The sequence below is a fragment of the Phaenicophaeus curvirostris genome, chromosome 3 (genome assembly GCF_032191515.1).
Source record: "Phaenicophaeus curvirostris isolate KB17595 chromosome 3, BPBGC_Pcur_1.0, whole genome shotgun sequence".
Classification (NCBI taxonomy): Eukaryota; Metazoa; Chordata; class Aves; order Cuculiformes; family Cuculidae; genus Phaenicophaeus; species Phaenicophaeus curvirostris.
The window spans coordinates 16,810,513-16,837,323 of NC_091394.1; the positions used below are offsets into that span (position 1 = coordinate 16,810,513).

Below are 26,811 nucleotides of genomic sequence, written 5' to 3' on the forward strand. Positions count from 1 at the left end.
TATTTTGGGTAGCACTAAACAGCAAATGTTTGTAGAAAATCTCTGGAACTTCACACAACTCCCTTTACAAGAACTAGATGTAATGTTTTCTTTACCCCCTTGGGAACTTTCTAGTATTTCATCACTCCCTAATTGTACCGGACAAGGATTGCAACCCTATAATGGCTCTGGAGCAATATCATTTGGAAATGCTGTTGCTATAAAGAAAGAAAAAGAAAGGCCGGGTAGTTATTACATTGGATGGCAGAATGTTACGGGATTACCCCTGTGGCCAGAAGGGAACCAGGACATAGACGTACACACAAACGGTGGTGTGATGTTGCCACCAAGCTTGTTTTTAATCTCTGGCAATAGAGCCTGGAATGGCATTCCACATAAACCAGTGGGTGGGCTGTGCTATATAGGTAGACTTACAATGTTCACCCCATCCATGCGTCAACTGTATACTTGCAAAAATCAAACTGAATAAAAGGCAGAAGCGGGAAATTAAGCAGTTTGATGCCTCTTGCGAAGATGAAGTGAAATTTTGGTCTAGTTCAGCTTTTACTGCTGTAGCTTTGTTTGTGCCTGGTAAGGCTGCAATAATTAATTATGATAACCTAAAGAATTTTGCTTCCTGGTCATTGAAGCAATTTAACCTCACCTCGCTTATGATCTCTGAGTTACTAACCGATGTAGATAGTGTTAGACACACATTATTACAAAATCGAGCTGCCATTGATTTCTTGTTGTTAGCTCAAGGGCACGGATGTGAAGAGTTTGAAGAAATGTGTTATGTGAACCTTAGTGATCATTCTGAATCAATACATAAGCAGCTAAATGATCTAAGGAATAATATGAAGAAAGTTACATACAACAAGAATCCTTTTGACGATTGGTTACAATCCCTTAATTTACCTGCTTGGTTAAAAGGAATCCTTAAACAGCTTATTTCAATGTTAATAGTATTATTGATTGTGATAATAGCTTTTGTTTGCTTTTGGAAATGCTTTTTTTCTAAGATCTTTCAACAGGCCTGGATTGTTCAAAAACAAAAAGAGGGATCTGTTGGAATATTAAAGGACTTTCTCATGGAAAACGGGCATGTGAACAATCCGGCCGAGTTGATAGACTAAAAGTTACAAACCAAGGACAACTGAAGAGCGATACCCATGAGAAATAAGGGAGTACAAGAACGAGATAAACAACTCGCTGATTCTGCAAAGAGGAACTTTGGGCCTGTGTATACGTAGCATACGTGCAAACCTGTTCAGCTAGCAACTATTCTCGCTGAGGATAATAACCAATCAGACAATCACTGTATTCACGTGGACACATGATATTAACCAATGATAGAGAAAAGATTTACATATCGGTCGCGTGTACTATTGCCTTTTCTACAAAAGCTTTGTGCAGGCAGTAATAAAGTGAACACTCGCTGATCATATTGATCTCTGTGTTTGATTCCATGATGCTCCCGTCAACAAATGTCCAATATTTTTAAAGCAGTATTATTCTTTCAGGATAGAATAACACAGAAGCCATGTCTTTTTCTTAATTGGACTCTTTTCCTGTGTAGGAAAAAAAAAAGAAAGTCTTCATTAAGAGGACTACTTCACTCTAACATTTGCTACTGTGAGTAATAATTGTTTCCTAACCCATCTCTTATAACCTTGACTAGTCCTTTGCTTTGTGTTAGCTTTTTGGTAACAAATCATCTGTTTCAGAAATAGATTACTTCCTTCTTTGACTATAAATTGTGTGCAATATTTAGCAATATTTTCTATCAATCAACAGACTATGGATACCATTTTATGTACAAATGTTCCTTAAGCTCCCAAACATACAAATCCATAGATATTTAGAAAGACAGAGGATAGTACTAATGATTAGACCCAAGAAAGATCACATCAATTCTGTTCTGCAGCTCACTATTAAAAAAAAAATCACCTTTTTGATAATACCCTCGTTTTAAAGGAACAGGAAACAATCCTTTGTTTTCCACCTGGAAAAGTCTCTTTTTATCCTATTTCCTGCTTCTACAGAAATCTAGAATAGTACGAAATGTCTCAGATGATTGGTTTCCTCATTTGAGATAATCTACAATTTCAGACAAATTCGTGGAAACCTGGAACTAGAGAGGAAAGGAGTTCTGCTCCCTGGGGGTAGCTGTCATGCACCTGTTAGAAGGCTCACTCATTGGGAGGTTTTCACATGCTCCACTCTTCCACCATCAAGGTTGCTGAATGATTAAAGCTTGCACGTTCCCAATTTTCTTGTTAACACTCTTCTGCTGCATCAGCTTTAGCCCCATTTTGACTTTTGGTGAAAAACATAGTGAAGGGGAGGATGTGTTACAAAAGGAGTTAAGAACAAGAGCTAGCAGCTGAGGTCTGCTTGGATCAGGAGACCATACAAGACCTCCAGAGGTCCCTTCCAGCACAACTCTTCCTACAATTTTATGAAAGCGCAGAAGACTATTTCAAAAAATAAGCTCAGGCTAGGACTCCAAACTGAACCTGCTTCAATTAATTACTCATAGATGGATGGGAGGTATTACCATCAGTCTTGAAAAATGCAAGTGATTGCTCCTGTCGCTGCCATCCTATTGTGTGAAAGAGTGACAACTAACAGGAAGGGCATGAAAAAAGTCTTTGCAACTGCACCTGCTGCACCCCTATTCTGTAGTCATGCCAGCACATCAAGGTTCATAAGGGAATGTGTAATCTCAAAGCATTACTGTAGCACTGTGAGCCTGCAGAAAAACTGAAGTCCTTACTGACGGAGACCAGCTCACAGGGACGTCTAAGAGAGACTAGACGGACTACTGCTCTGGTGGCAAGTAGCAAATCTTTATTCCTCAACCAGAGTTTTTATACTCTCCTGGGAGAGCTTGTCAGTTTCTACCAAGCTTGAGTGCACTGTTTACATTACGGCTATTCTTACCGTGAGAATACAAGTTATGTAAGTTCTACAAGTGAGGGACTACGTGTCTGTTCAAGGATTCACACATTCTTCTGTTTGTGCTGGTCTTATCTTAGACCTGCAGGTGTTCTTGAAATATATTTAACTCGGGCCCTGGAATGATGAGAAACTAAGCATGTTGCCAAGAGCCCTGATAGTCCACAACCTCCCTTTCAGGAGGAGCAGCTTTGTTGTTGGCATGATACTCTGTTCCTGACCCTTTCAGGCCAGACAGAATATTGCTCTCCAGGCCCTTGGCTTTCATTATTCTGTCTTTGACCCTTTCAGGCCCCCAGAATGTCTAATAGTTCTCCTCACCTTACTAGTGAACCGAGTCTCACCATTCTGGCTCTCTTTATGAGTAAATTAGCAAAAGCACAGTGCTTTCAGAAATTTGAGGTTAATACAACAAATGTCTTATTGCAAAGTCACCCCTTGAGCTGTCTTAACAATACTAGTTTCACTATTAAAAGATCAAAAATTAATTTAATTAGCATTTTGGTTAATTAAAATTCATTTTTCAAAATACAGGATATTCAAGAGCTAAGCTAGCCTCTTGCCTTTATCTTATTACGTTTTAAGAATGAGACTGTACTTCATTACACATTACATTTAGTAGCTGAATAACATTTTGAGAAGGTCTGTTTCATCAGTATTGAAAGAAAAATATACTTTTCAGTGAACAAGTACAATATTTAACTTTTGACCGTTTCAGTTTATTAGATATATATGCCACAGAATAAGATTTCCTCTTTGTTTTACCCATAAGTCCATTTGCATCATTTTTGCGGACTGACTTAGAATTACAAGATTAAATACAGAGCTGTGTTCTTTTGACCTAAAATATCTGACCTGTGAAATAAAGTGACATTGTTTCTGCTTGAGGACCAGTTCTGAATGATCGCTGAATGATGGCTGTGACACAGCTGGTACACAGTTTTGTTCCCGAGGTAACTCTCCCATACAAAGTGATAGAGAATCAGTCATTTGTTTTATAGGGATACAGCATGTGTTACATGCTGCTTACGGGGAAAATAGACACCTTTACTAAGAGGGTGATCCTTTCATTAAAATATCATTTCATCTCCCTTTGTGATGTAGAAAGAACATTTTCAGTATTATAGGTGAGAGGAACATAATAGTTTCAACAGGAAGGATACTCGGGAATTTCTCCTTTGCTTAACACGAGTTCCTTGAGACTAACATGAACATAAAAAACTGTAATAAAACTGCAAAGAAACACTCTTTTATTTTCTCTTACCTTCAAAAAATCATACAGCCTTTCTCTGCATCTCTACACGCAGCAGCATCGGTTCACAATAGCAGTCAATAAGCTACTTTATATTTACAACACACAGCAGAGACCATCTTATCAAATACGAATGTCAGGCAGTTAGGACAGAGCTCATCTCCCAGCAAAGCCTGCAGGATTTCTGTGCTTCCAGGCAGGGGAGCTGGACTGCATTTATCGAATTGGAATAATTGCTGGAGAAAGCAAAAACTTCTACACAATTACATACACCTTCTTGTTCTCGTGACAACATCAGAAAAACCAAAGGTAAAATCCACTCCTCTGACATAGATTGAAGAAAGGCTAAATTATCACAAGTCTGAACAAGAAATTTTTAAACACAGACCCCAGCACAAGATGATTATGCATCTGCATAAAAAAAAGAAATAATATTGTCTTCAATGCACTGAGTTACCTGTAGGGCTGAAGCAAGGGTGTAGTATTTGTATTGTTGGTTAGTTTGTAGCTGTGCGTAACAGTCATTGATTTCCATCAAGTTTTATAAGCAGGCAGCTTTCCCTGTCCCCCGACTTTGTCTTATTATTTCTAAGGAAAAAGATAAAATTTTGGAGGTAGTAGAAAAGAATAACGTCTAAATTTGGTAAAACCCAAACTACTGAGCTGCATGAAGAATTACTCTTTCAATTATTTTCTATTTTTTTAAAGAATATCTAAAAGTTTTCCTCATTTTTATTAAATCAGTATTTTTTAGCTCAGAGCTGTGAAGAAAATCTTTGATTGAATTTAATGAAATTGACTTTTCACTTAAAGCTAGTTCCTGTTTAATCCAACCACAAACGAGCATTAGCATAAATTCATATGAGACAGAGAAGATCCTCTCGGATTAATCTAAAGCTATGGGAAATCACTTTCAGATTCATTACTATTTTACTAGTTTAAAAGTCTGTGATAATTTTTGGCTGCTTTATTACTTGGCAAAATTCCTTATCATTTCAATTACTGGCTTGACAATATTTCTTTTTCTTGAAGGAATGTCTTTGTTTCTTGATGGTTCCTGTAAAGGTGGCTAACAGCCTAACTCCCATCTGGTCACTCGCTCCCCCTGCAATGTGACTTGGGGGGGGGAAATAGAAAGAAAAGGAATGAAAAATCTCGTGGGTGGAGATGAAGACAGGGAGATTACTTGTCAATTACCTTTGTGGCAGACCAGACTTGGTTTGGGGAGCAGTAGCTTAATTTCTGGCCAGTTAAAATACATGTTTAATTTCTGATTTGATAGTGAGGAAAAAGAAGACGAACATCAAAACAGGTTTTCCTCCTCCCTTCCAGAGATTCAATTTCACTCCATCAAGTCATTCTCCTCTCACCCTGTGTGGTACAAGTTGATGGGGAATGAGGGCTTGTGATCAGTCCATAACAGCTCCTTCCTGCTGGTCCTTTCTCCTCAAACTTTCCTCCTGCCCCAAGGTGGGTCCTTCCCAGGCCACAGTCCTTCATGAACCACTCAAGCATTGGTCCTTCCAATGGGCTGCAGTCCTTCATGATAATCCTGCTCCTGTGTGGGTACCTCAGCACCGGGGAATGTTATGGAGAAGTTCATCTTGAGCATGCTCACCAGGCATGTGCAGGACAACCAAGGGTTCAGACCAAGCCAGCACAGGATCATGAAAGGCAGGTCCTGCTTGGCCAGCCTGATCTCCTTCTGTGACCAGATGACCTGCCTAGTGGATGAGGGAAAGGCTGTGGAATTTACCTACCTGGACTTCAGTAAAGTCTTTGACACTGTCTCCCATAGCATTCTGCTAGAGAAGTTGGCAGGTCATCACGTAGACAGGTGTACTCTTTGCTGGGTAAAAAAATAGCTGGATGGCTGAGCCCAGAGAACTGTGGTGAATGGAGCTAAATCCAGTTGGCACCCAGTCACGAACAGTGTCCAAAAGGCTCAGTGTTGGGGCCAGTTCCATTTAATATCTTTATCAATGATCGGGAGAAGGGGATCAAGTGCACCCTCACTGAGATTGCAGGCGACAAAAAAATGGGCAGGTGGGCTGATCTGCTTGAGGGTAGCAAGGCTCTACAGGGGGACCTGGACAGGCTGGATTGATAGGCAGATGCCAGCTATGGGGTTTGAAAAGGTTGAGCCTTGTGCTTGTGCCACAACAACTCCTGTGCAATGCTACAGGCCTGGGGACAAATGGCTGAAAATCTACCTAGTGGAAAAAGACTTGGAGGTGTGAATGGACAGCTAGCCGAACATGAGCCAGGACACTCCCAGATGACCAAGAAGACCAACAGCACCCTGGATTGTATCAGAAATGGTGTGGCCAGCAGGAGTAGATGGATATAACTGCCAGTTATACTACAGAAGACTTTATTCATATGCATTTGAGAGTCAAATCTGAAGTACTTGCACAACAAAGAAAATTCTGAGCATATTTTTTATTGCTGCTCACTAAAATGATGAAGCTCAACAATAGCCTGCATAGCAAATGAACCCCAGAGAAACAGGAGAGCAAGATGTTCTTTAATAACTATTCTCCTAAGAGTGAGGTTCTTGATATTCAATATTGCTGTTTAGTTTAGCAATTTCCTGTGTATCAAGTCTAAGCAATGGTATTGCAGAATTAATATATAGAATCATAGAATCACTAGTTTGGAAACCATTGCATCACCCAAACAGGTCATATTTTTGGACCTTCTCTGCAGAGAGGGAGTTGTTTTAAGAGAAGCCTCTCAGATCCAGGGAAGGGATGCAATGACCACGCAGCCAGCCAGGGTTTGATCTGCTGTCTTACTGGGCAGGTAATCCTTGGTGTCTGTCAGGTTGTGGGCAATTACAAGGTTTCTTGCCAGGTGAAACACTGGCCTCTGGACAGTCACGGCCTCATCTCCAACCTGGATCCATTCGGGGACAGTGTCGAAGGTGCCGAGGGCGGGAATTCGGATGCCCTGCTAGTGGAAGAGAAGGGAAGGGGAAAAGGGTGAGAATTAGCAGGAGGGGAGAGCTGGCCCTCTCCAGGGCTGGTGCTTCAGGCTGGATCCTGACCAATCCTGATGCTCAGAGGCATGAGCCAGAGCAGTGGGGTGAGCTTTGGGAAGGATACACTGAGTGCTCTCCCTTCCTTTGCCCCTCTAAAAATTCAGTGCTGGAGTCAGGGCAGAAGCAGCCTGAGGGCATCCAGAGGGTTTCCAAAAAGCAGCATCAGCCCTGTGTTACAATCCCACCTACGAGGGTTGATACCACATTGCATCAGCCCAGTTTGTCTCTCAGTGGGGACATCTGGGTTGAGTTGCCTGGTAAAGAGCCACTGGCCCATGGCCACCGGGACTCCTCGCTACTCTGGGTTCACAAGGACAATGTGGGTGCCACTCCACCTTGTGCAGAAGAAGCCTTTCTTCAATGTAGCCAGCCACCACATCCCAGATGGTTGTTCGCTCTGGAAAGCAAAGGAAAACCAGGTAATGCTCTGTGTCTGTCAGCTCTCAACCCTCCACCATCCACTGAGCTGCAGCACATTGGGAGAGGTGAATTGTCATTGCTGCCCCCAGCCCCAAATGCAGACACCCCTGAGATGGTTACAGTGTTGAGTCTTGCCCTTGCAACGCTGCAGCTGTTGGCCCTGACAGCACTCCTGCAGCGGCTGTGGATGCCTGTACCTTCACCAGTGATGCTGGGCATAATGAATTGGTGCTCCATCCCATCCCAGAAGTCCATCTTGGTCCCCCTCACACCGGGAGTCACTCCTTACTGACAACAGACACGTGGGGAGCTCAGCCCCGTGTTTGTCCCCTGGATGCTGCTCCAGAATGCCAGACCCACCACCCTGCAGCCCATTTTATACCCCGGTGCAGCCATGTCACACCCACTGTGACATCACAGTGACATGGCCTGATGCTTGATGTGTGCTGGCAGCAGAGCCTTTAGGTCAAGACGTGGGCAAGACATTCACAGGATGCAATGGACAAGACAGGGTGGTGGCTGTCCTGCAGCCCTCAAAGCCTGCAGCTCACTGTTTCCTGCAGCCTTCATCTCCCTTGTGTTTGTCTAGTAACTGACCTGTGGTACCCTCAATATCCACTCACGTACAGAAATGAAATGGTGCAAACCCAAATTCCAGTCCAGGAGATAGAAACACATGAGCCTACCAAAAAGCTATTGCTGTGGTTTAACACGAGGAAGCAATTAAGCACCGCCCAGCCACTCACCCACTGCCCCTTGAACTCATTGGGATGGGAGAGGATTTGGAAAGGTACAAGTGAAAAAGAAACTCCAAGACTGAGAGAGAATAATTTCAGGAGTTAAGAAGCAATAAGCTGTTAAAAAAAAACCTGTAAAGGGAAAAGAAACAGGAAAGAGAGGAAAATAAAACTTGAGACAGAAAAGCTGTGCCACTTAGAAAATGTGAGCAAATGAAAACACCTGCTCACCCCCAACTGGCTGATACCCATCCAGCCCCTAAGCAGCAGCCTTCTGCCAGCCTCCCCCAGTCAGATTGCTAAGCAGGGTGTCCTACGGTCTGGAATGACCCTTTGGTCAGTTGGAGTCTGATGTTCCTGTTATTTTCCCTCCTAACTCCTTGTGTACCCCCAACCTTCTCCTTTGGGACAAGCAGAGGAGCAGAAAGGGCCTTAACACTGTGTAAGCACTGCGCAGCGGTGACTAAACTATCCTCAAGTTACCAACGCTGATCCCAGCACAAATCCAAAACACAGCCCCACAAAAGCTACTGAGAAGAAAACTCAGTCCCAGGCAAACCCAATACACTTAAGGACAGACATTTCCCAGCCTGCTCAGAAAGAATCCTTCACAGGGCAGGTTCTCTCTGCAAACCAAGAGAGGCCTCCAAGGAGTGGGAGAAGAGGCTCCCTTGTTTTGATAAAGGCAAAAGCAGCTTCCTGAGCAAAGTGATACCCACACCCACTCCAGGCCCTGGCATGAAACTCAGAATTCCTCCGTGGCTTTCTAGCTGCAGATGGAACACGGCACAACTCCTGCAGCAGGCTTTCGCTCTTCCAGCCCATGCAGAGAGCAGAGTTAGTGCATATGGAAATACAATACCTTGCCTAGCTTCTTCCAAGGCCATTTTTGCTTCCTGGCACCGTGCTCCTGATCTTATCAGAGCTCGGGCAGGGCCGTGTTTTACCACAAGGTGCAAAGCACAAAGCACAATCAGCATAAAACCCTAAACTCTTGAATACTCTGTGAAACCAACTTTTACTCAACTTATTATGGCAAGAAAGGCAACAAGTCATTAGTAGGAATCAACAAGTTATCAGTACCAACTTTTAAAGGCAAAGTGTCTAATCATTACTAGTAGGGATGAAGTACAGTAATTAGGAGAGACAGATCATCGATTGCCCTATCATCATCATCCAGATCCACAGTCGCCTAGGGAGCCCTTTTCGCGCAACAAGGATACGAAGAGCCTGACCCAACAATTAGGGTCCCACGCAGCGCGTCTCCTCATAGAGGAAGTCTCCCCAAAATTGCTATGAGGGACCTAGCTCTTACACCATTGAATAAATGACTTACACTCCCACAGAAAGCGGAGTCTGGTCCCAGCTGCTTACCGCTCCCCCCTTCTCCCAGAAGGTGGCCAAGATCCCAAGAGAGGAGGATGCAGCTGGCTCTCTCTCATCTTTAAGCTAGGGGGCTGCTGAGATGCAGCACTCCTATTCTCTTTTTCAAACAGCATCCATGCTCGTGCTGACACGTCAGCCAGGCTGCTTTAGTCTTCTCATCTTGTGTACTTGAGAAGCTACAGCTTAAGTGGCACAGCCCAGTTCTGCTGATGCCAGCCACAAAACTTTCTTGCATAGTACAATTCTACTGATAATGAAACTTTTTCTCACATTCTCTGTATTTAATACTACCAGAGTCCAATCCCATTGATAATACCCATGCGAGAAGTTCAATTAAACAGTACACATACCAATACAAAACTAATCATTCATGGATCACCTATAGACCACCCCTTGTCACTTCCGGGGTGGGGCTTTTCCTCTGGAATAGGAACAGTTATCCATGAGAAATTAAGAGTACCAGGCCTTGCTCAAACCCATGAGGACCCAGTCCAGCTGATGGGTCCCTCCTTGCACTGGTTGGGTGCAGTGTGGAGTCAAGGGGGGCTGAGAGGCTCCATCCATCCATCCACCTGCTGCCAGGCTGGAGGGGCTGGGTGCTGGACATGGGCAGAGATGGAGCCTGGAGCCCCAAATCTGAGGGCTTAGACCCTAAAAACGCAGCCTTGGATCCTAAAATGAGGATTTGGAACCTAAAATCACGTCTCGGGAATTGAGAATGCAGTGAACATTTCTGCCCTAAAAATGAAGCTCTGGGCCTAAAAATGAGCTTTGGAAACTAGAAATTAGGCTACATAAATTAGATTTTGACCCGCAGGAAGAGGGTGCTTGACCCAATTAATGACAATTTGGACCCCCAAAATTCAACCTCAGACCCATTAAACCCAGCTTCTGACGCATTTCTGAGTAAGAGGCTTGGAATCTGTGGTGTGCTGGAAGCCAGAATGTCTTCCTAGCAGCTCCAATCCCTGTGAACTGTCACCCTCTGGCAGTTCAAGTTTACAGCAGCCAAGCAATGCACAGTCAGACCCAAACCCCTCTGGTTTGGTAAAAAAAACCTCCCACAACAGCCTCAACCCTGCGGCTCTAAAATGAAGCTCTGCAGAACACCTAACACTTTGTGCCCTTAAGTGATGCTTTGAACCCTCAAACACAGGCTTTTGAACCTCATATTACACTTTGGGCACTGAAATGAGGGTTTCAAAACTAATTATGCTCCTCTGGGGCACAAAACAGAAGACCTGGACCTTAAGGAAAGTGTTTTGGAACCCCATCATTCCCCCCCATGCAACCTAAAAACGAAGCTTTGGCTTCTAAACACAGGATTTCGGGGGCTCTAAAAAAAGGCTTGAGGGACTGAAAATGGATCTCTAGAAACAAAAACTTAAGCTGCGGGGCCTAAAACTGGGCTTCAGAGGAGATATCAGAGGACAGTCCTATGGAAAGTCCTTGGAACAATGCACACACCCACGAGCTGGTACCAGTCACTGGGGCTACACAACACTACTGCACAAATAACCAGAATCTCTAAGGGCTTTAGGAGGTGGGGGAGGATCCTACAGCGCATGTACTCACCTGGTGAAGAGGTGACACCAAACCGCAAGGAGAAGACCAGCCTACGTACTCCTAGCACAGGAACAACCTCCCCCCACACTCCTACTGCTCGAGGAGGCCTCAAAATGGCCTCTGGCAGGGCTGCCTTTAGGCTCAAGGCAGAATGGGATCATGGTCATATATGGTCATGTTGGCAGCTGGAGGGTCCCCAGGCAGCACCAGGGTGGGGTCTGTAAGCTGAGCCCCAGCTCCCCTGCACCCTGCCTCAGCCTCCTCCCTCTCAGGGCAGATGTTCCTGCTACAGGAAGCTTTCCAGAAAGTTCTCCTGGAAGTATGCTGGACACTTTAAAGACAGTCCCCTGGAAAGTGCCTTCTCAGATGTTTTGAAGCGTCCTGCAGAGCGTTTGCCGGCTGTCGGGAGCAGTGGTTTTGCACAGGGGATGGTTATTGTTATCGCTCTTTTTCTTCTTTGAATTCCCCTGTGCCCCCATCCAGACCACGGCAGCGAGTGCTTCTAGGATCTCCCTCAGTGTGGGCACAGGAGCTGGCAGGGGCCGGGTGGTGACACTGGGCACCAAGCTTCGGAACAAGGTGTGGCTGCCCTGAAGCTTCTTTTGGGGAGAAAAGCCTGTTCTGTGGGAGCGGGGCAGGTGGTTCTGCTGGCCCCGCCCCCCGCTGACTGTTGGGCGCAGCGTCATTCGAAAGGAGTAACCTCCAGCCCCAGCCGCCCCGCGCAGCCCGTGCAGAGCTCCTCGTCCCCGGCCGGCCTCGGCGGGCTCGCTCCTTGCCCAAAGACACGGGATCGCAGGTTCGTAGCAAAGCAGGGAAGGCAGACACTGCATCCCCAGCCTGGGAGTAACGGAGGGCTGAATGGGCAGCTGGCTCTGCGTGAGGGTGTGCCTGGGGTGGGTCTGCGCGGTCCCCCACCGCGTTGTGTTGGGGTGCCAGGAGCAGGGAGGAGCAGGAATAACGTGGAAGAGAGGGAAGCTGAAGGCGTTTTGTCCAGGTCTTTCATCTTGACATTTTGTCCTGCTTAGCAACGTGTGGGAGAAACGCCCACTCTGTTTGGGACGACAGGGCTGGATGTTGGTTACGTAAGGGGTGGTTTTAGTCGTTTTATTGATTACTTTCTGAGTCCAAGACTTGCTGGGCCCACGAGGGTTGGGTGATACTGGGATGTAGGGGTTTGAGTGAATTTTCGCAAGCTTCCAGGCTGGTAGATCATCCAGGGGAGGTGTCACGGCTCTGGTGCGCAGCAGCCCGGGGATGGATCTCACTCAGTGGCACTGGGAGCGCCCATTCCCAGCCTTGCTCACATGCCAGAGAGCAGCTGCTCCTCAGAGAGCCTCATCCCTTCCCTGTTGTCATTGCAGGATCTGTTCCATCCCCTCCCTCTGCTTCAGACGCACCCCGTGAATGCCAGAGCTGCCGATGAGGCATGGCTGAGGGGTGGCTGAGCCAGGAGGAGACAGGGAAGGACAGAGGGCAGGAGGGCAGCAGGAGAGACTCGGACGATGTGGACGACAGCCTGCCCAACCTGACGTGGCTGCTGGACTTCTCCATCATCAGCGCTAGCATGGGCAACTCCTCCTGCTGCTCCATCATCCCGGACCCCCACAGCTGTCAGGACATCCCAAGCATTGCTGCACCGTGCTCACCCCTGGGCACTGACTCAGTGTGCATGGAAACGCCCCACACTCCCCGCATGCCCATCTCCTCCTCCAGCTGGATGACGGAGCACCACGTTGTGTCCACGCACCCTCAGCTGATGGAGGGCATTGACTACCAGACCAACCCCTACATCAAGCCACCCTACTCCTACACCACCCTCATCTGCATGGCGATGGAAGCCAGCAAGGAGCCCCACGTCACCCTCTCTGACATCTACAAGTGGATTACCGACAACTTCTGCTACTTCCGTCAAGCTGATCCCATGTGGCAGGTAGGACATTTGAGAACTCTTGCCCTGCCCCATCTCCCCTTATGGCTGGGAAGGGCCTTTCACAGCTTCCATCGTGTAAGAGAGAGCTCAGGGTCATTTTTGGAGTGGAAAGGTCCCTATTGCGCTGTTGGTCCCTGAATCTCCTCTTGGCTCTGGAGTGAAGGTGTCTCTGTCTCCCACTTCAGCTTCCTGTAGCTTGCTGCCCTGCTCCATCTCGGAGGACACTCTCCAGCACGGGTGGCTTTCTAGAATGTGGTGGGGCAGGAGGCACCTGGATTGCTCCTCCCTCTGCTCTAGTTATTCCCAGCCCAAATCCAGAGCGTGCCAGCTATCCTGCACCACTGCTCCCCCAGGCAGGGCTGAGCTAAACCTTTCTTAGCCCCCCGCCCAGGAACTGTCCACCACCTCCCTGGGCAAGTGGGTGTCTGGAGGCTATTGAAGCCCACCAGAGAGAAAGGTAGGGAAGCCCTTGGTCCCTCTCCAGGGCCACAGGTGTTCCCCAGACTCCCCGTGCTGGGAAACTTATGGGAGGGACTCTATGGGAGAAGCTGAGTACCAGAATCTTGACATTCTCTTGCAAACTCATGGCTGGATATTCACCACACTTTTAATTCAAAGTGTTCATTGACAGAAGGAAGAGATGCAGGAGGTACACAAGGTTCTTGCAGGGAGGAAGGATTAATATATTAACCCACCAGGAAATATGGCTGGAAAAGCAGAAAATCCTCTTTTTCTTTCTTTCTCTTCCCCATAGTCTTCCCCCCACCTCCTTTAAGCAGTGGCTGATGAGGATGCAGTGATTTTACCCGGAGCTCCTCTGGGCCAGAAGGCACCTCTGGGGACACACAGGGCTGGGGTGGGACAGCCCCCGTGCCTCTCCAGTTTTGCCCGTCCGGTTTGTGTCAGCCTGGCAGCAGGCAGACATGTGCCTGTATTTTAGCAAACCGCTTTCCCCGCAACACTAACAGGAGGTGTGGGTCAAGCTGGGGATGCGAGGAGGGCCCTGATGGTGCTGTCCACCATGGTGATGCCACATGTTGCCGCTGGTCATGGGGCCACATGGATGTAAAGACCCTCCTCTTCCTCCTGGCTGCAAAGATGCTTCTCCACCAGCCTCCCCACGCAGATAGTTGCGGCACCAGCCGATGATTGTTCCACCTTGTTTTTTTTCTCTTTTTTCCCAGAACTCTATCCGGCACAACCTCTCCTCAAACAAGCGCTTCATCAAGGTGCCTCGAGGGAAGGACAAGCCAGGGAGAGGTGGCTTTTGGAAGCTTGACCCGCAATACGTTGAGCAGCTCAAGAGCGGTGCCTTCAAAAAGCAGAGGATGCACCCAGTGCAGATCCTCCCAGCCTCCACTGCGAAAGCCCAGCAAGAAGCACAGCGTGGTGCCTCCCTGGCTGCTTCAGCTTGTGCCTCCAATAAAGTCCTCTCTGTCAACCTGGAGTCACAGCTGCTGCTGAAGGAGTTTGAAGAAGGTAATGGCAACCAGAACTGGAATCCAGCGGATGCCAAAAGAGGGCTCAAGCGCAAGCAGCCCATGCCCAAGCAAACAGCCAAAGCATGTCGGCTTTCCAATTCCGCCTTGCTGAGCCAGGAGGAGCAGACCCAGCTGGAATCCCTGAAAGGGGACTCTGACCCCAGCCTGAACAGAGAGGTCTCCACTTTTGGGGATCTGGAGCTCTTATCTCCAGTCAGCCTCAAAACGCTCAACCTGGAGTTGATGGCACAAGGGCACCACTTTGAATGTCCCCAGGGGCCGGAGCAGGTCCTCACTGAGTCCTCCCAGAACAGCCTGAGCCTGGACGAAAGCTTCGTGGCCACTTCTTTTCTTCAGCATCTCTGTGATGATGGGACAAGCGATCTCCTCTCAAATTCTGCCAATGCGGAGCAGTTGTTTGAAGTCAGCGATGCATCTGTAATAGCGGATGAGAGCAACTGGATCAATCTGGATTCCCTCTTGTAAGAGGCCAGTCACCGATCAAAGCCCACGTGTGCTTTAGCAGGATGCTCCCCCCACGCTACTGGGACTTCCAAGAACTGGATTCTTCACCTCTCCTTCGCTGTAGGTTATTAGAGATAGAGTAGGCATCAGGTAGGAGAGAGCAGAAGCTGTAGTGTCAGTGGTTTGCCTTAGACTTGTTGAGAAATCAAAGATTGTAGAGAATTTCTGTTTAGTAACAACAGCATTTAGGACCTTTAATGTTAGCCGCAATATTTATTGAGAGAGGTTGTAGCTTATGAATTAATAAAGAAGCCTTTAAAAAATCCCATTATCCTTGTTGCAATTTGTACTCAAATTTGGGGAGGGGGTGGGAGTGTGGAGGTGGGAGAATCATAGAATCATAGAACCACAGAATCGTAGAATACTTTGGGTTAAAGGGACCTTAGAGATCATCTAGTTCCAACTCCCCTGCCATGGGCAGGGACACCTCCCAGGGCCCTGTCCAACCTGGCCTTGAGCACCTGCAGGGATGATGCAGCCACAACTTCCCTGGAAAATTTCTGCATTCCTTCCCCAGTAAAGCACGAGGCAAGCTGAGAATTGAATATCTTCAGGTCACGCAAGGGGCAGAGCAGGGCCTTGGGCTGTTGCTTTGTCCAGGTGCCACCGCCTGAAGTCCCCTGGGATGCCACCACATTGGTGGGGATAGTGTCCGGGGGCCACAGGGCTACAGGCTCTGGAGTGTGGTGTGGATGTATTTGTCTGTACTGATAAGGCCTCTCTTTATTTGCTGTTCTCATTATATTTCCCTCTGTTGGGGCCTCCATACGGTGCCAAAGGGCTGCAGAGATTTGTGTGTGATTTCACCTTTTAATGGGATGTTATTTACAATTAAAAAGAATAAATAAGAACAAGCCTTTTGCCTCCTTGTTCTGTTCCAGCCCCTCCTGACCCTGTCAGACCCTCTCTCCTGGAGGTGGGGGTCACCCCACCAGCCCAGCCCTGCCTGTACACCCGGCCCGGATACACAGATGCCCTCACGCCGCTCCGCAGCAGCACAGTGATTCCTCATGGGAAAACTGATGCACAAACAGCCAGCTGCGTGACAACGGCTACACGCTCTCTGTGGCACAAGGGTGGCTCTGTCCCGAGGCCTGGGAGCTGCTCCCAGCCCCTGGAGCATCCTTCCCTGTCCCTGCACGGAGCTCCTGGGCGTGACATGGTGTAAGCACTCGACACTGTCCTTCTGCTCATGCCATGTTCCTACCTGCGTATTCACAGAATCACTAGGTATGGAAAGACCTCCAGGATCATCTAGTCCAATCATTCCTATCAACCCCTCAGCACCTCATCCACCTGCCATTTACATGACTCAATCCCCTCACTGGGCAGCCTCTGCCAGTGCCCAATGACCCTTTCTGTGAAAAATTAGTTGTAGAGAGCAACAAGGTCTCCCCTCAGCCTCCTCTTCTCTATCCCTCCACATGCCCTGTGAAACACAAGTGGCTTTGGAGACCTGGTGGGCACAGGAGTGTGAGCAGAGCTGCACAGAAGCTGCAGAAACAACCAAATCCTTGCAAAATCAACTAAGCTGAGAAGCAGTCAGGCTCTGCCAGGGCAGATCAGCAAAGTGCGATCAGCATAAAAGCCCAAACTCTCCAATACTCTGTGAAATCAAGTTTTACTCATTACAACAATAAATGTAATAAATGATTCGTAGGGATTAACAGCATTAACAGTAACAGCTTTCCAGGCAACTGTCACGGTCCACTCGGGGACGCGTGATGGTTCGTTTCATTTATGGTATCAGAGTGCAAATAATTCAAAGAGTCAAGGGAGTCAAATTTCAATCTAACCTGGCACTTTATTAATTATGCCCGTAAAGCGACGTACGATAGAAAGAGACAGAGAACAAGGAAAGAGATGGGGAGAAGAGGGAAGGAAAAGGGGTTCATGGCTACCACCACGGGTCCCCAGATGTCCGGCGTCTCTGGGAGACAAGGTCCAGAAGGCGTTCTGCTGTTTTGGTCTTTGATGGAGGTGATCCCAGAGTGGGGGGGTCTTCTTCTGTCTCGGTCTTCTGTTCCCCCCTAATTCAGCTGCTCCAGAGCTGTCTTTTATGCCAGTCAATACACCTGTGACCCACCTTTGCCTGTGGAGATGTGCCTATCTCCACCTAGCAGGCCACACGTGCCAAGAAAGGAGTGTCTGCAGGTCTCCTCCCCTTGCGCATGCGCTCCTCCTGGCGCCAGTGGTCAACCTGGGGTCTCCCAATGAAGGCCAGTAGTCATCATCACCTTGCACGCATGCTGTGTTGGTTATGGGTCTGTGCTAAGTCCCGTCATTAATCTTCCTGTCTTTTCCTCCTTGCTTCATGGATCTTTCACAATGGTAGGGAGCAAGGAGGTTTGAAGACAGGTACAAAACTTTGTTGAGATAAGGAGGAAGGTACAGGTAGTTAGGTACAAAGTATTCACTCTGTGCCAGCTCTGGCTTTTTCCTGATGAGAAATGAGAAAATGTTGACACAGAAAATGTTGAGAAAGAAATCGAACCTTTGACCAACTCTTACAGCAACGTGCCCAATCATTGCTACAAGAGACCAACCAGGTTCCAGCTTTCATCCAATGGAGGCATTTTCTTGAGGAGAGCTTCACTCCTGCCCGGCCATCCAGGGCCAGCAGCACCGCGCCCACCGCTTCCGTGGTGACGTTGGCTGCTCCCCTAGAGCTCTCAGAATATGGATGTTCTGAGTTGCCAGAGATGAGATGGAGAGCTGGGGATCTTTCTCCAAAACCTGGAGGGCTGCGACAAAGGAAAGAGAAGGGAGCTGAACCCCACCTCTTTGCAGAGACCCTCAGGCATCTCCGCCAGACCTTGCCAGCCCCACCCTTCCCTTTCCCTGGCCGGGAGGAGCAGGTGGGACAAATACCTCGGCTGGCAGCTGCTGCTCAGGAAGGCCCCCAATGCCCCCGAGATGTTCCTCTGCCCTCGAACCCTGAAGCAGGGCAAGGCACAGCAGCTCGCTGCCCAGGCTCTGTCCCCTGCCCCAGCAGCCCCGGCACGCACAGCACTGCCCCTACTCACCCTGGCAGATCTCAGGCAGCTTCTCCTCCCGTTGGTGCCTCAGGTGGCGCGCGGCAAGCCCTAGGCACAGAGCTCTGTCAGCCGCCTGCTCCCCAGCGTGCTCCCAGCAGCACAGCTCCCGGCTCTGCCGGTCTGGCTGCAGCCCCTGCTCCCCCTCAGCAGGGAGACCCCAGGGAAGGGCAGTGCCGGGCTGGGGTGAGGGACTGAGCGAGGCTGCAGCCAAGCCCAGCGTCGTGGGCAGGGGTGGGAGAGGGAGGCACCGAGCCCTGGCTGCCCAGGCCCGTCACGGGGCACCCAGGGCTCTGGCAGCCCCAGGGCTCCCCTTGCTGCCAGCGCAGCGGCGGGGACTGGTGCCAGGCTGCAACAGAGGGACCCCGGGGGCTGTGGCTCACCGACAAACCGCACGGCCGCCTCTCGCAAGGTGTCCTGAGCATCCTGCAAGTATGCCAGGCTCTCGTGCAGGTATTCTGCAGCTCTGCCTTTGGCCTTCACCAGCTGGAGAGAGTAGAGGGGCACAGAGTGTCACGCAGCCTTCCCAGGCAGCTGGACCAGCATCCCCTTTACCCCTGCCACCTCAGGCCATTCCCATCTCCCAGACAGGAGCCCTGTGGCGCTGAGGCACAGAGACAGCTGCAGGCATAGGGGTCTGGAGGTCCTGTGACCCTTCTGTCCCGCTGCCAGGGCCCAGACAGCCTAGGGTCTCCTTCCACACCATGAGAGTGGGGAGGGGAAAGGGGCTTGGAGAAGCAGCCCCGGGGGCTCTGGGCCCAGGGGAAGGGAAGGAGGCTCCAGGCTCTGGGCTCTGGGCTCTAGGCTGGAGCAGAGCAGGAACGGCTGTCCCCTTGTCCAGACTGGGCTCTAGGGCTTGGGGCTTGTCCTCACCAAGTACTCCCCAACTCGGAATATCTGCTGCGTCTGGGTCAGGCGGGTGAGATTTCTCAACTTCAGCAGCTTTGCAGCAACGAGGAGGGCTTCCTGAGCTGCCTGTGGAGAAGGACAGGGGCTGGGGTTCCAGGGACTCAAAGCCCTGGCCTCCAGCACGTGCAGGGACAGCCAGAAAGTCTCTAGGGACTCTCGTGGTCAGGTGTTGGTGGCCATGGACTGCTGCTGAGCCCTGCTGGACCACCTATTGCAGGCGTGGGAGATGTCCGTGCCAGCTTCTCCTTCCTTCCTTTTGATCCTCTCTCTGGGTGCGCTGGAGGAGAGGTGAATGGGGGAAGGAGGGAGAAACAGGAGCCCATCTTCCTCGCCTCTGTGGCAGGAGGCCACAGGAAGGCAGTGGTGGGATCCATGCAGGGAAGCAGCGTCTGCCCCGTCCTCAGTGACTCCAGCTCTTGGACCCTGAGACCACACAGACTCCTCGTGTCGGACTGCCAGCAGCCCTTTTCCCTCCCTGGTGCCCAGGCCACACTTGTGGTGTCAGCTCAGCCTTCCCCGCATCCCTGCTCAGGTTCGTAATCTGTACCTTGGCCACGCTCTTGGTCTGGTCACTCATGCGAAAGAACAGTGGGATCAGGCTTCTCCACACATGCTCCTTTGTCTGCTGCTTGTTGTTCCCCACCACCATCTGCATCGCATCTTTGAAGAGGCAGATGGAGAGCTCTCGCAGCTGGCTGCACTCCTGGAAGGGAGGAGGACAGGAGACTTGGAGCGAGAGCCGCTCCCAGAGCAGGGTCGAGGGCAGGGCTGCTGTGAGAGGAGATGCTTTGGAGCCAGACTCCACAGCCAGGAGGGAAAACCCCGGCCCAAATAGCCCTGCGGGGCTGGGCTGATGGGCAATTGTCCTTTCAGAGGGCCGAGCGGTGGGGCTGAGACTCCCACAGCAGCCTTACATCATCAAAGACCGGCCGGAGCTTCTCCAGCAGCTGCAGAGCCACGGGGCTGGCCTCCTTCCTCCCCAGATGACGCAGCACGTTCTGGACAACCAGCAGAGCCTTCATCTTGTCCTCGGAGCCGGCATTCTCCTGGGTGCCCATGACGTCCAGCAGCAGGTCTAGCATTTTCCTTGCCTGTATCAAGCACAGAATTCCCTTTCGCAAAATGGGGAAAGAGCACCCTAGCACAAATTCTCTGGCCACTGAGCACTAGCCTCCGCGTTACCCACAGCCCCAGCCCCAGGCTGCCAACGTGGCTGCAGCCTGCCCGTGCCCCGCTCACCGTCTCAGGTCTCTGCGACAGTGTCACCAGGCTTCTGAGCTCCAGTGAGAGCAGACCCGGGCTTGTACGCTGCAGGAACCTCTGGGTTTGGTCCTGGCCAGCAATCTCCTCTGCGTTCCCGCAACCTGAGGCCAGCAGCTGGAAGAAAGAGAGCAGTGGGAGACTGGCAGGAGTTGCAGGGTTCCCCACACCGTGAGGCTCCCTGAGGGCAAGGGCTCCGGGGCCCACGCAGCGTGGGGTGGCCCTGGCACAGTTGGCGTAAAGGAACCCAGTGCTGGGCCGGTCCCTGCCGGCCCCAAGGGGCCGTGGCCGTATGTCCTGGAGGAGGTGACCATCTGGGGGCAGGTGGGAGGGGAGATGGCCGGGCCCCTTTTCCCACAGAGGCAGATGCAGCCCAGAGAGCGAGCAAGGACTGCTCTGGCCACTCACAGACAAACGAAGGAAGCAGGCGACCTCCTCTGCGTTGGAGCTGAAGATGCCGTGCAGCCACTTGCCCTGGAGTTGTCGGAGCAACTCGCTCAAGGCCTTCTCCACCGTGTGGGGCTGGGAAAGCAGCACATCCCAGATGGCCAGAGCAGCCCTGCAGGACCAGAGTGCTCTGTCAGCAGAGCTGCCTCGACACCGCGCGGTTCCTGGGACAGCCCGCAGGATCCAGGGAGTCCTGCAGCCCCGGCCCCTTCCAGACCTTTGCTTGGGGGCCGGGTCCCTGCCTGGGCGAGCAGGAGGGGTCTGGGATAGCGTTCCTGTTGCTGCTGGGCATGGAAGAAGCTCACAGGGACTGTTGGGGTCAGTACCTGTCACACGACGGAGACAACCCCAACAGGATCGTGACCACTTCCCTGGGACACCAGTCGGTCACCAGCAGAAGCAGCGAGTCCAGGCTGTGCCCGGCTGATGCCGTGCAGATGCACTCCCTGTTTTCATAGATGCACCTCACGATGTCCGGAACCTGGAGGGCACACAGGGGAGGTTGGGGCTGCTGCTGGAGTGCAGCCATTTCCCAAGAAACCACTTCCCATCCGACTGTGCTGCCAGGCGCCTGAGGCGCCTGGGTCAGGGAGAGAGGGATACGGGGACACACAAAGCCTGGAAGCGCTCAAGGGAAGGGCACAGCAAGGCAGCCACACGCCACTTACCTGCGCTAGCCATGAGGCGGGCTCTCCCATGGCCACATCCAGGATGCTGCTCGCCGCCTCCTTGGCATCCAGGCTTGAGTCTCTCAGGGCCTTAATGGCCATGAGGACGAGCTCTATCTTCTCAGAAGGCTCGAGGTATTTTCCAAGTGCCTGCGGGCGGAAGGAAGGCAGGGAAGACACGTCTCACCGAGTGCCCGGATGGTGCTACTCCGCTGAGCTGGGGGAGCAGCCCTGGGCACAGATGTCCTGGCAGCAGTGCCCGCAGGAAAGCTGGCAGCAGGGGCTACAGTCGGTGCACAATGGAGCACGGGGACAGAGAGCCCTCAGCATGGGGGAGGAAGGGTGGAGGCTGTGGGCACAGCGCTGGGCCCGCGGAGAACCGGGGCTTGCTGGAAGCCAGGAGAGCTGAAGCTGCTGCTGGGTCCCTGCTCGGGGACAGCAGCAACCCCCTCACTGGAGACAGTGAGGCCATGCCACCCCGCTCATTCTGGATCCCTTCGCTCACACGAGTCTCCTGCTGATGTGCTCATTACCATGGCAATGCGGCTTGCGCTTGGTGAAGTCAGCCAGGTGTCCTCAGCTTCCCGCTCCCTTTGTCTCTCTGGATGTTCTGGATCATCCTGTGGACGTGCCGTGCCTAAACACGAGGGGATCACGGAAGAGTGGATAAACGAGAGGCAGGGGACGTCTGGAAGCTGGCAGGCTCTCATGGATGACTTCCAGAAGCACCGGAACAGTCCCTTGCAAGACTCGGGGAAACAACCAGGTGCATGAGGAGAGGTCTGTGTGTGTGCGGAGGGAGGCAGCCCACCCCAGCTCCTCTTACATTTTTGCTGCTGGAAGAATCTGAAGAGGTAATGAAGAGCATCCAAAGCCCCCGATCTGATCTCCCAGTTTTTGCCAAAGCAGCAAAAGATGAGACGTCCCAGCAGCTGTCCCAGGAGGGGGATACGGATCTCTGTGAGGCAGGCACGGCTGTCATCGTCTCCTTCGCAGGTGCTCCAGCCCTGGGTGTGGGAGGCAAGAGAGGTAGAAGGGCTGAGGGGCAGCAGGTGCAATCAAAGTCCTGAACCCAGGAGCTTCCACAAGGAAATATCCCCAGTGAGAAAGAATTTGGAAGACCCTCCCAAAGGTGCTTGTAGGGCAGCAGGGCAGGGAGAGCTGCAGACCTGGCCTCCCACCATGCTCCTTGGGCAGTCCTGTCCTGCACAGGCCTGGGGACTGAGACGAGTCCTGGCAGAGAGGGCACTGGGGAGAGGAGACCGTGGGAATAGGAAAGAAACGGAGACCTTCTCTCCAGGGCAGAGCCTCACTGAACACCTCAACCAGACTCGCCTCACAGGCATCTCCGAGCTAGGGGCTGCTCCGGTGTGCAGGGAAGGGAAGAACCCCCAGCTGGAGGGTGCCTGTCTCCTTACCTGTGCTGAGGAACCGCTGGCCAGGAGGAAGTCACTCAGCCTCACAATCCGCCCCACCGCCCTCTCACACGCAGCTGTGCTCTGGCAGGTGGTGAAGGGCAGCAGCATCTGGGAGGAGAGAAACTGCTGGTGTGTCCTGGGAGCCGGCACCCGCGCCAGCAGAAGAAGCGCTGCCCGTGTCCTGGTGGGACTCACGCAGGTCCCCAGGGCAACACCTGATCCTTGTCCTGCCCTCCCCAAAACAGAGCCCTGAGCGCCCTCTCCGTGGAGGCTGGACTTTGGGACAGGAGCCTGCCTGGGGGTCTGCAGAGGGGAATGGCAGTCCAGCCCCCTGAGAAGCCAGGAGTGCAGGGCTCCAGGGTTGGGGTCCCTGTGTGGGACAGGAAGGTCCCAGTGGGTTGCTGCCCAGCAGATGTGGAGAGGAGAGAACAGGGGACCGCGAGGCAGGGGACGGGCAGCACCAGCTGCCACTGCTGCGGTGCCTGAGGAGAGGGATCAAAGGCCTCCCGCTGCCTCGGTGCAAGGAGAGCTCTGGGGACAGAGCTGGCCCAGAAGTGCCGCGGGCAAGGCTTTGCTGTGACGCAGCAGTGGGATGCAGAGGGGACATCACATGGACTGCGGGCAGGGGACGCAGGGCTCCCAGAAGAGCGTGATGGGCCACCCTTGGCTGCGTAAGGGAGCTGGGCACCCTCCCTGCAGAGTGCTCTGTGTGTGGTACTGGGCTGGGGACCGTCCCCTTAGGACGGTCCCCTCAGGAAGAGGCCCCGTGAACCCCACTCTTTGCCAATGCCAGACCTGTAAGATTGTCTGCAGCTCCACAAAGAAAGCGGCGGAAGAACGGAGCAGTATCTGCAGCATGGTGTCCACGTCCTCCAGGGCCTGCAAGGAGGACAGAGGGTGGTGGCAATCTTTCTGCAGTCCCTCTCATCCCAGGGATGGAGGCTGTGCAGGAAGCCCCACCAAGGGGCACCTCCTCTGTCTCTGGCATTGCCTTGGCCCAAGGACATCCTGGCAGGCAAGTCTCCTGCCTCCGTCTGTGGGGAACAGCTGAGACCGGGCGTGGAGCTGCAGGATCCCTCTGCTGTCCGCAGAGTTCCCCTCCTGGCACCACTGGGCTCTGCTGGCATGGGGGATGCTCCCAGACGGGGCCGGGGCCACGGGCTGTTGAGAGGTGCTCGCGGAAGCAGGGGCTGGGCACGTACCTCAAGGCAGCGTCGCAAAGCATGGCTTGCTGCCGCATTGCTGTGTTCAGGTAGTTCTTGGGCTCCTCTTTCACCAGCATCTGCAGAGCACAACCACAACGGTTCCTGGCAGCCGCCAGCAGACCCAGCACCAGGCGGTGGAGCAGGAGGAGACCCTCTGCCTCTGCCCCCAGAGAACCCTCCACCACCCCCAGTGCCAGGCTCTCTGCTTGCAGGGCTTCACAGCGGCACCCGAGTCCCCTCGTAGCAGCTCAGTGTCCACACACGCTTGTCCCTGCCCTCCTCACAGTGTGCCGGTGCCCGGAACATTGACCCCATCCCCAGACCCGCTGCCTGTCCGCTCACCTCGAAATTCTCTGCCGGCTCCAATTTGCGGCAGTAGGCGTTCAGGTCCTGGGGCAAGTCCTGGCACTGGGCAGGTTTGCACAGGGTGCAGAGGGACTGTGGAGAATGCATCGTCTGGGCCTCCTCCTGGCAACCAGGGACAGAGAGGCAAACGGGGAGCGTGAGAAGGTTGGCACACGGCCAGCAGGACTGGGGTGCTGGGGCTGCAGTGCTGCCCAGGAGAGCCAGGGGAGACGCTCTGTCCGGCCAGCAGCCCCGGCAGCAGAGCCGGCGGCCCCGTCGGGAGACACGGGCACAGCTCCCATGCAAAGGGATGCGAGTACCTTCACTGAGAAGGTTAGAGACCCGAGGATGAGCTGCACGGGTTCTTCTTGCCCTCTGTCCTGAGTCACCAAGCTGGACGCAGCAGAGGAGTCACCTAGCAAAGGAGGAAAGTAGGGAGGGCTGTAGAGAGGGGCTGCAGGTAAACGTGAGGAGAAGAAGGAGCTCTGCCCTCTGTCCAGACCTGTCCCTGCTCCCCTGGCCCAGTTTTCCCGTGGGTGTCTCATCTGGAGGGTGCCTGGCAGATGGGTTGCAATGCTGGAGCACAGCGTGGAAAGCCACCTCCCGCCCTGGGGGAGGCTGTGCTGGGTTCGGCAGGGCACGAAAGGTAAAGGTAAAGCTGCTCCTGGCTCTTTACGATGCACAGCCAACCAGCTGCTCTGGTACGCTGGGGAAATCCTTCAGCGATGAATGTCAGAAGGCTCAGGTTTCTGCCAAAGCTTCCTGGCAGTTCGGCACAGCCTTTTCTGCAAACAACTCCTTGGCTTCCACTGAACTGAACGCTGGGATGGGATGTGCCCAAAGGGACATTAGGAGGATAGCAATCCAAGGCGCCCAGGAAATGAGCCCTCTGCAGAAGTCCCTGTCCCATCACCAGCACCACCCAGCTCCTCTTTCCTAAATCTGGTGCCGATAACATGGTCACAAAACCACACTGTGATGTGGAAATGAGGAGCTGAGCATGAGTGAGTGTCAGGTGGCTGCAAGGGCAGCAGAACAGCCCCCTTCGATGTTGCGGGAAGGAGACTGATCACATCTACATTCCACCAAGGCCAGCAGCATCCCAGTGATGCTCCTCTGATAAGGTTTCTCATTCCCATTTCCAGGGGCATTTGCTGAAATGCTCTCGCGTGCCCCTTCAAGCTTGACTAAAATTGAAGACCCACAGCTCCAGGAAAGAGGAAGATTGTGAAGTGGAAGAAGTCTCTGGTCAGGTGAGGCAGGAGATTTGGGGCTGGTGTCTGCATAGGGTCACTTGTGGACCAGACAAGAGCCCGTTCCCAGCCCCAAACACGCACTGCTCATCACTGTCCATCAGCTGTGGGTCTTCAGTTTTAGTCAAGTTTTGACTAGTCGAAAATAACAGCCTGGCTTGTTCACTATTGGATCCACAGTTTTTCAATGTTATGGATATTTAAACAATATGTGATACCAGGCACATACAACACTTAAAATATGCACATGCATTATCTAATAAGGCTTGCATCCATTGCCCTACAAGCATTTCAAATCCGGTAAAATATTGTTCTCCATTGCTTTGTGAGTATCGTACTTTGCAGTTTAACATCAGTCATGATTTTTGTAGTTTCCACGTCCAAAGAGTCACGGACTGGTCAGTTGACCCAAAGCCTCCGTCTCCCTATATGCTACTTTCTGCATGGGGTTCAATTGCTGGCAAACAAACCATCTGAGTAATTCTTGTGCCCTTTGGTATAAAGCGAGGAGGCACACGCAATCCAAGCCATCGTTTGCATTGCTCTCGTAAAGTCGGCATCAGTCAATTCCGGTAAAACCAACAAACTTTGTGACAGGTGATCCTGCAATTAACTGTGCACTAAGCCTGGTTTTGCATTCTCTAAGGCTAATTGTTTAAGCATAAACTTCTCGAGTGGCGATATTGCCCGCCTGCCTATTTAAGGCCTCTTGTAATTTGTCTAGAAATATCATGTAATAAATGCCATTTTGCCAGATTTCTTTTTGATCACCAATACAGGTGTGTTCCAAGGACTGTTAGTTGGGACTATATGCCCTTGATCTGTTTGCTCCTCCACGAACTTCTGCAACGCACCCAATTTTTCACTCCTTCATGTTTCCAATGCCTTTTCCCATTGCACTTAACACATCTCCCCCCCAAAAGATTAGGGGAACGCCCTTCCCCACTGTTGTTCCTGCGTTTCCTCCCTCTGTTAGGCTGCCCCCCAAAAG

General features: G+C 51.6%; 2 protein-coding genes across 2 annotated transcripts in view; one reads left to right on the forward strand and one right to left on the reverse strand.

Moving 5' to 3' along the window:
* Nucleotides 1-13,792, reverse strand: part of UPP1 (uridine phosphorylase 1) — a 44,216-nt gene extending 30,424 nt beyond the window's left edge. The window contains exon 1 of the mRNA XM_069853456.1: nucleotides 13,780-13,792. The gene's annotated coding sequence lies outside the window, so the exon portion shown is untranslated. The remainder of the gene's footprint in view (nucleotides 1-13,779) is intronic.
* Nucleotides 13,038-15,241, forward strand: LOC138718485 (forkhead box protein J1-B-like). Its single transcript, XM_069852991.1, has 2 exons — nucleotides 13,038-13,274; nucleotides 14,459-15,241. The coding sequence occupies exons 1-2, from the start codon at nucleotides 13,038-13,040 to the stop codon at nucleotides 15,239-15,241; spliced, it is 1,020 nt and encodes a 339-aa protein (XP_069709092.1).
* The last annotated feature ends 11,570 nt before the right edge of the window (nucleotides 15,242-26,811 follow it).

Bases quoted from the DNA above. Each gene is read 5' to 3' on its own strand.
- LOC138718485 (XM_069852991.1), top strand. From the start codon at position 13,038: ATGCCCATCTCCTCCTCCAGCTGGATGACGGAGCACCACGTTGTGTCC. The intron at 13,275-14,458 runs GTAGGACATTTG...CTTTTTTCCCAG, and splicing joins AAGCTGATCCCATGTGGCAG to AACTCTATCCGGCACAACCT.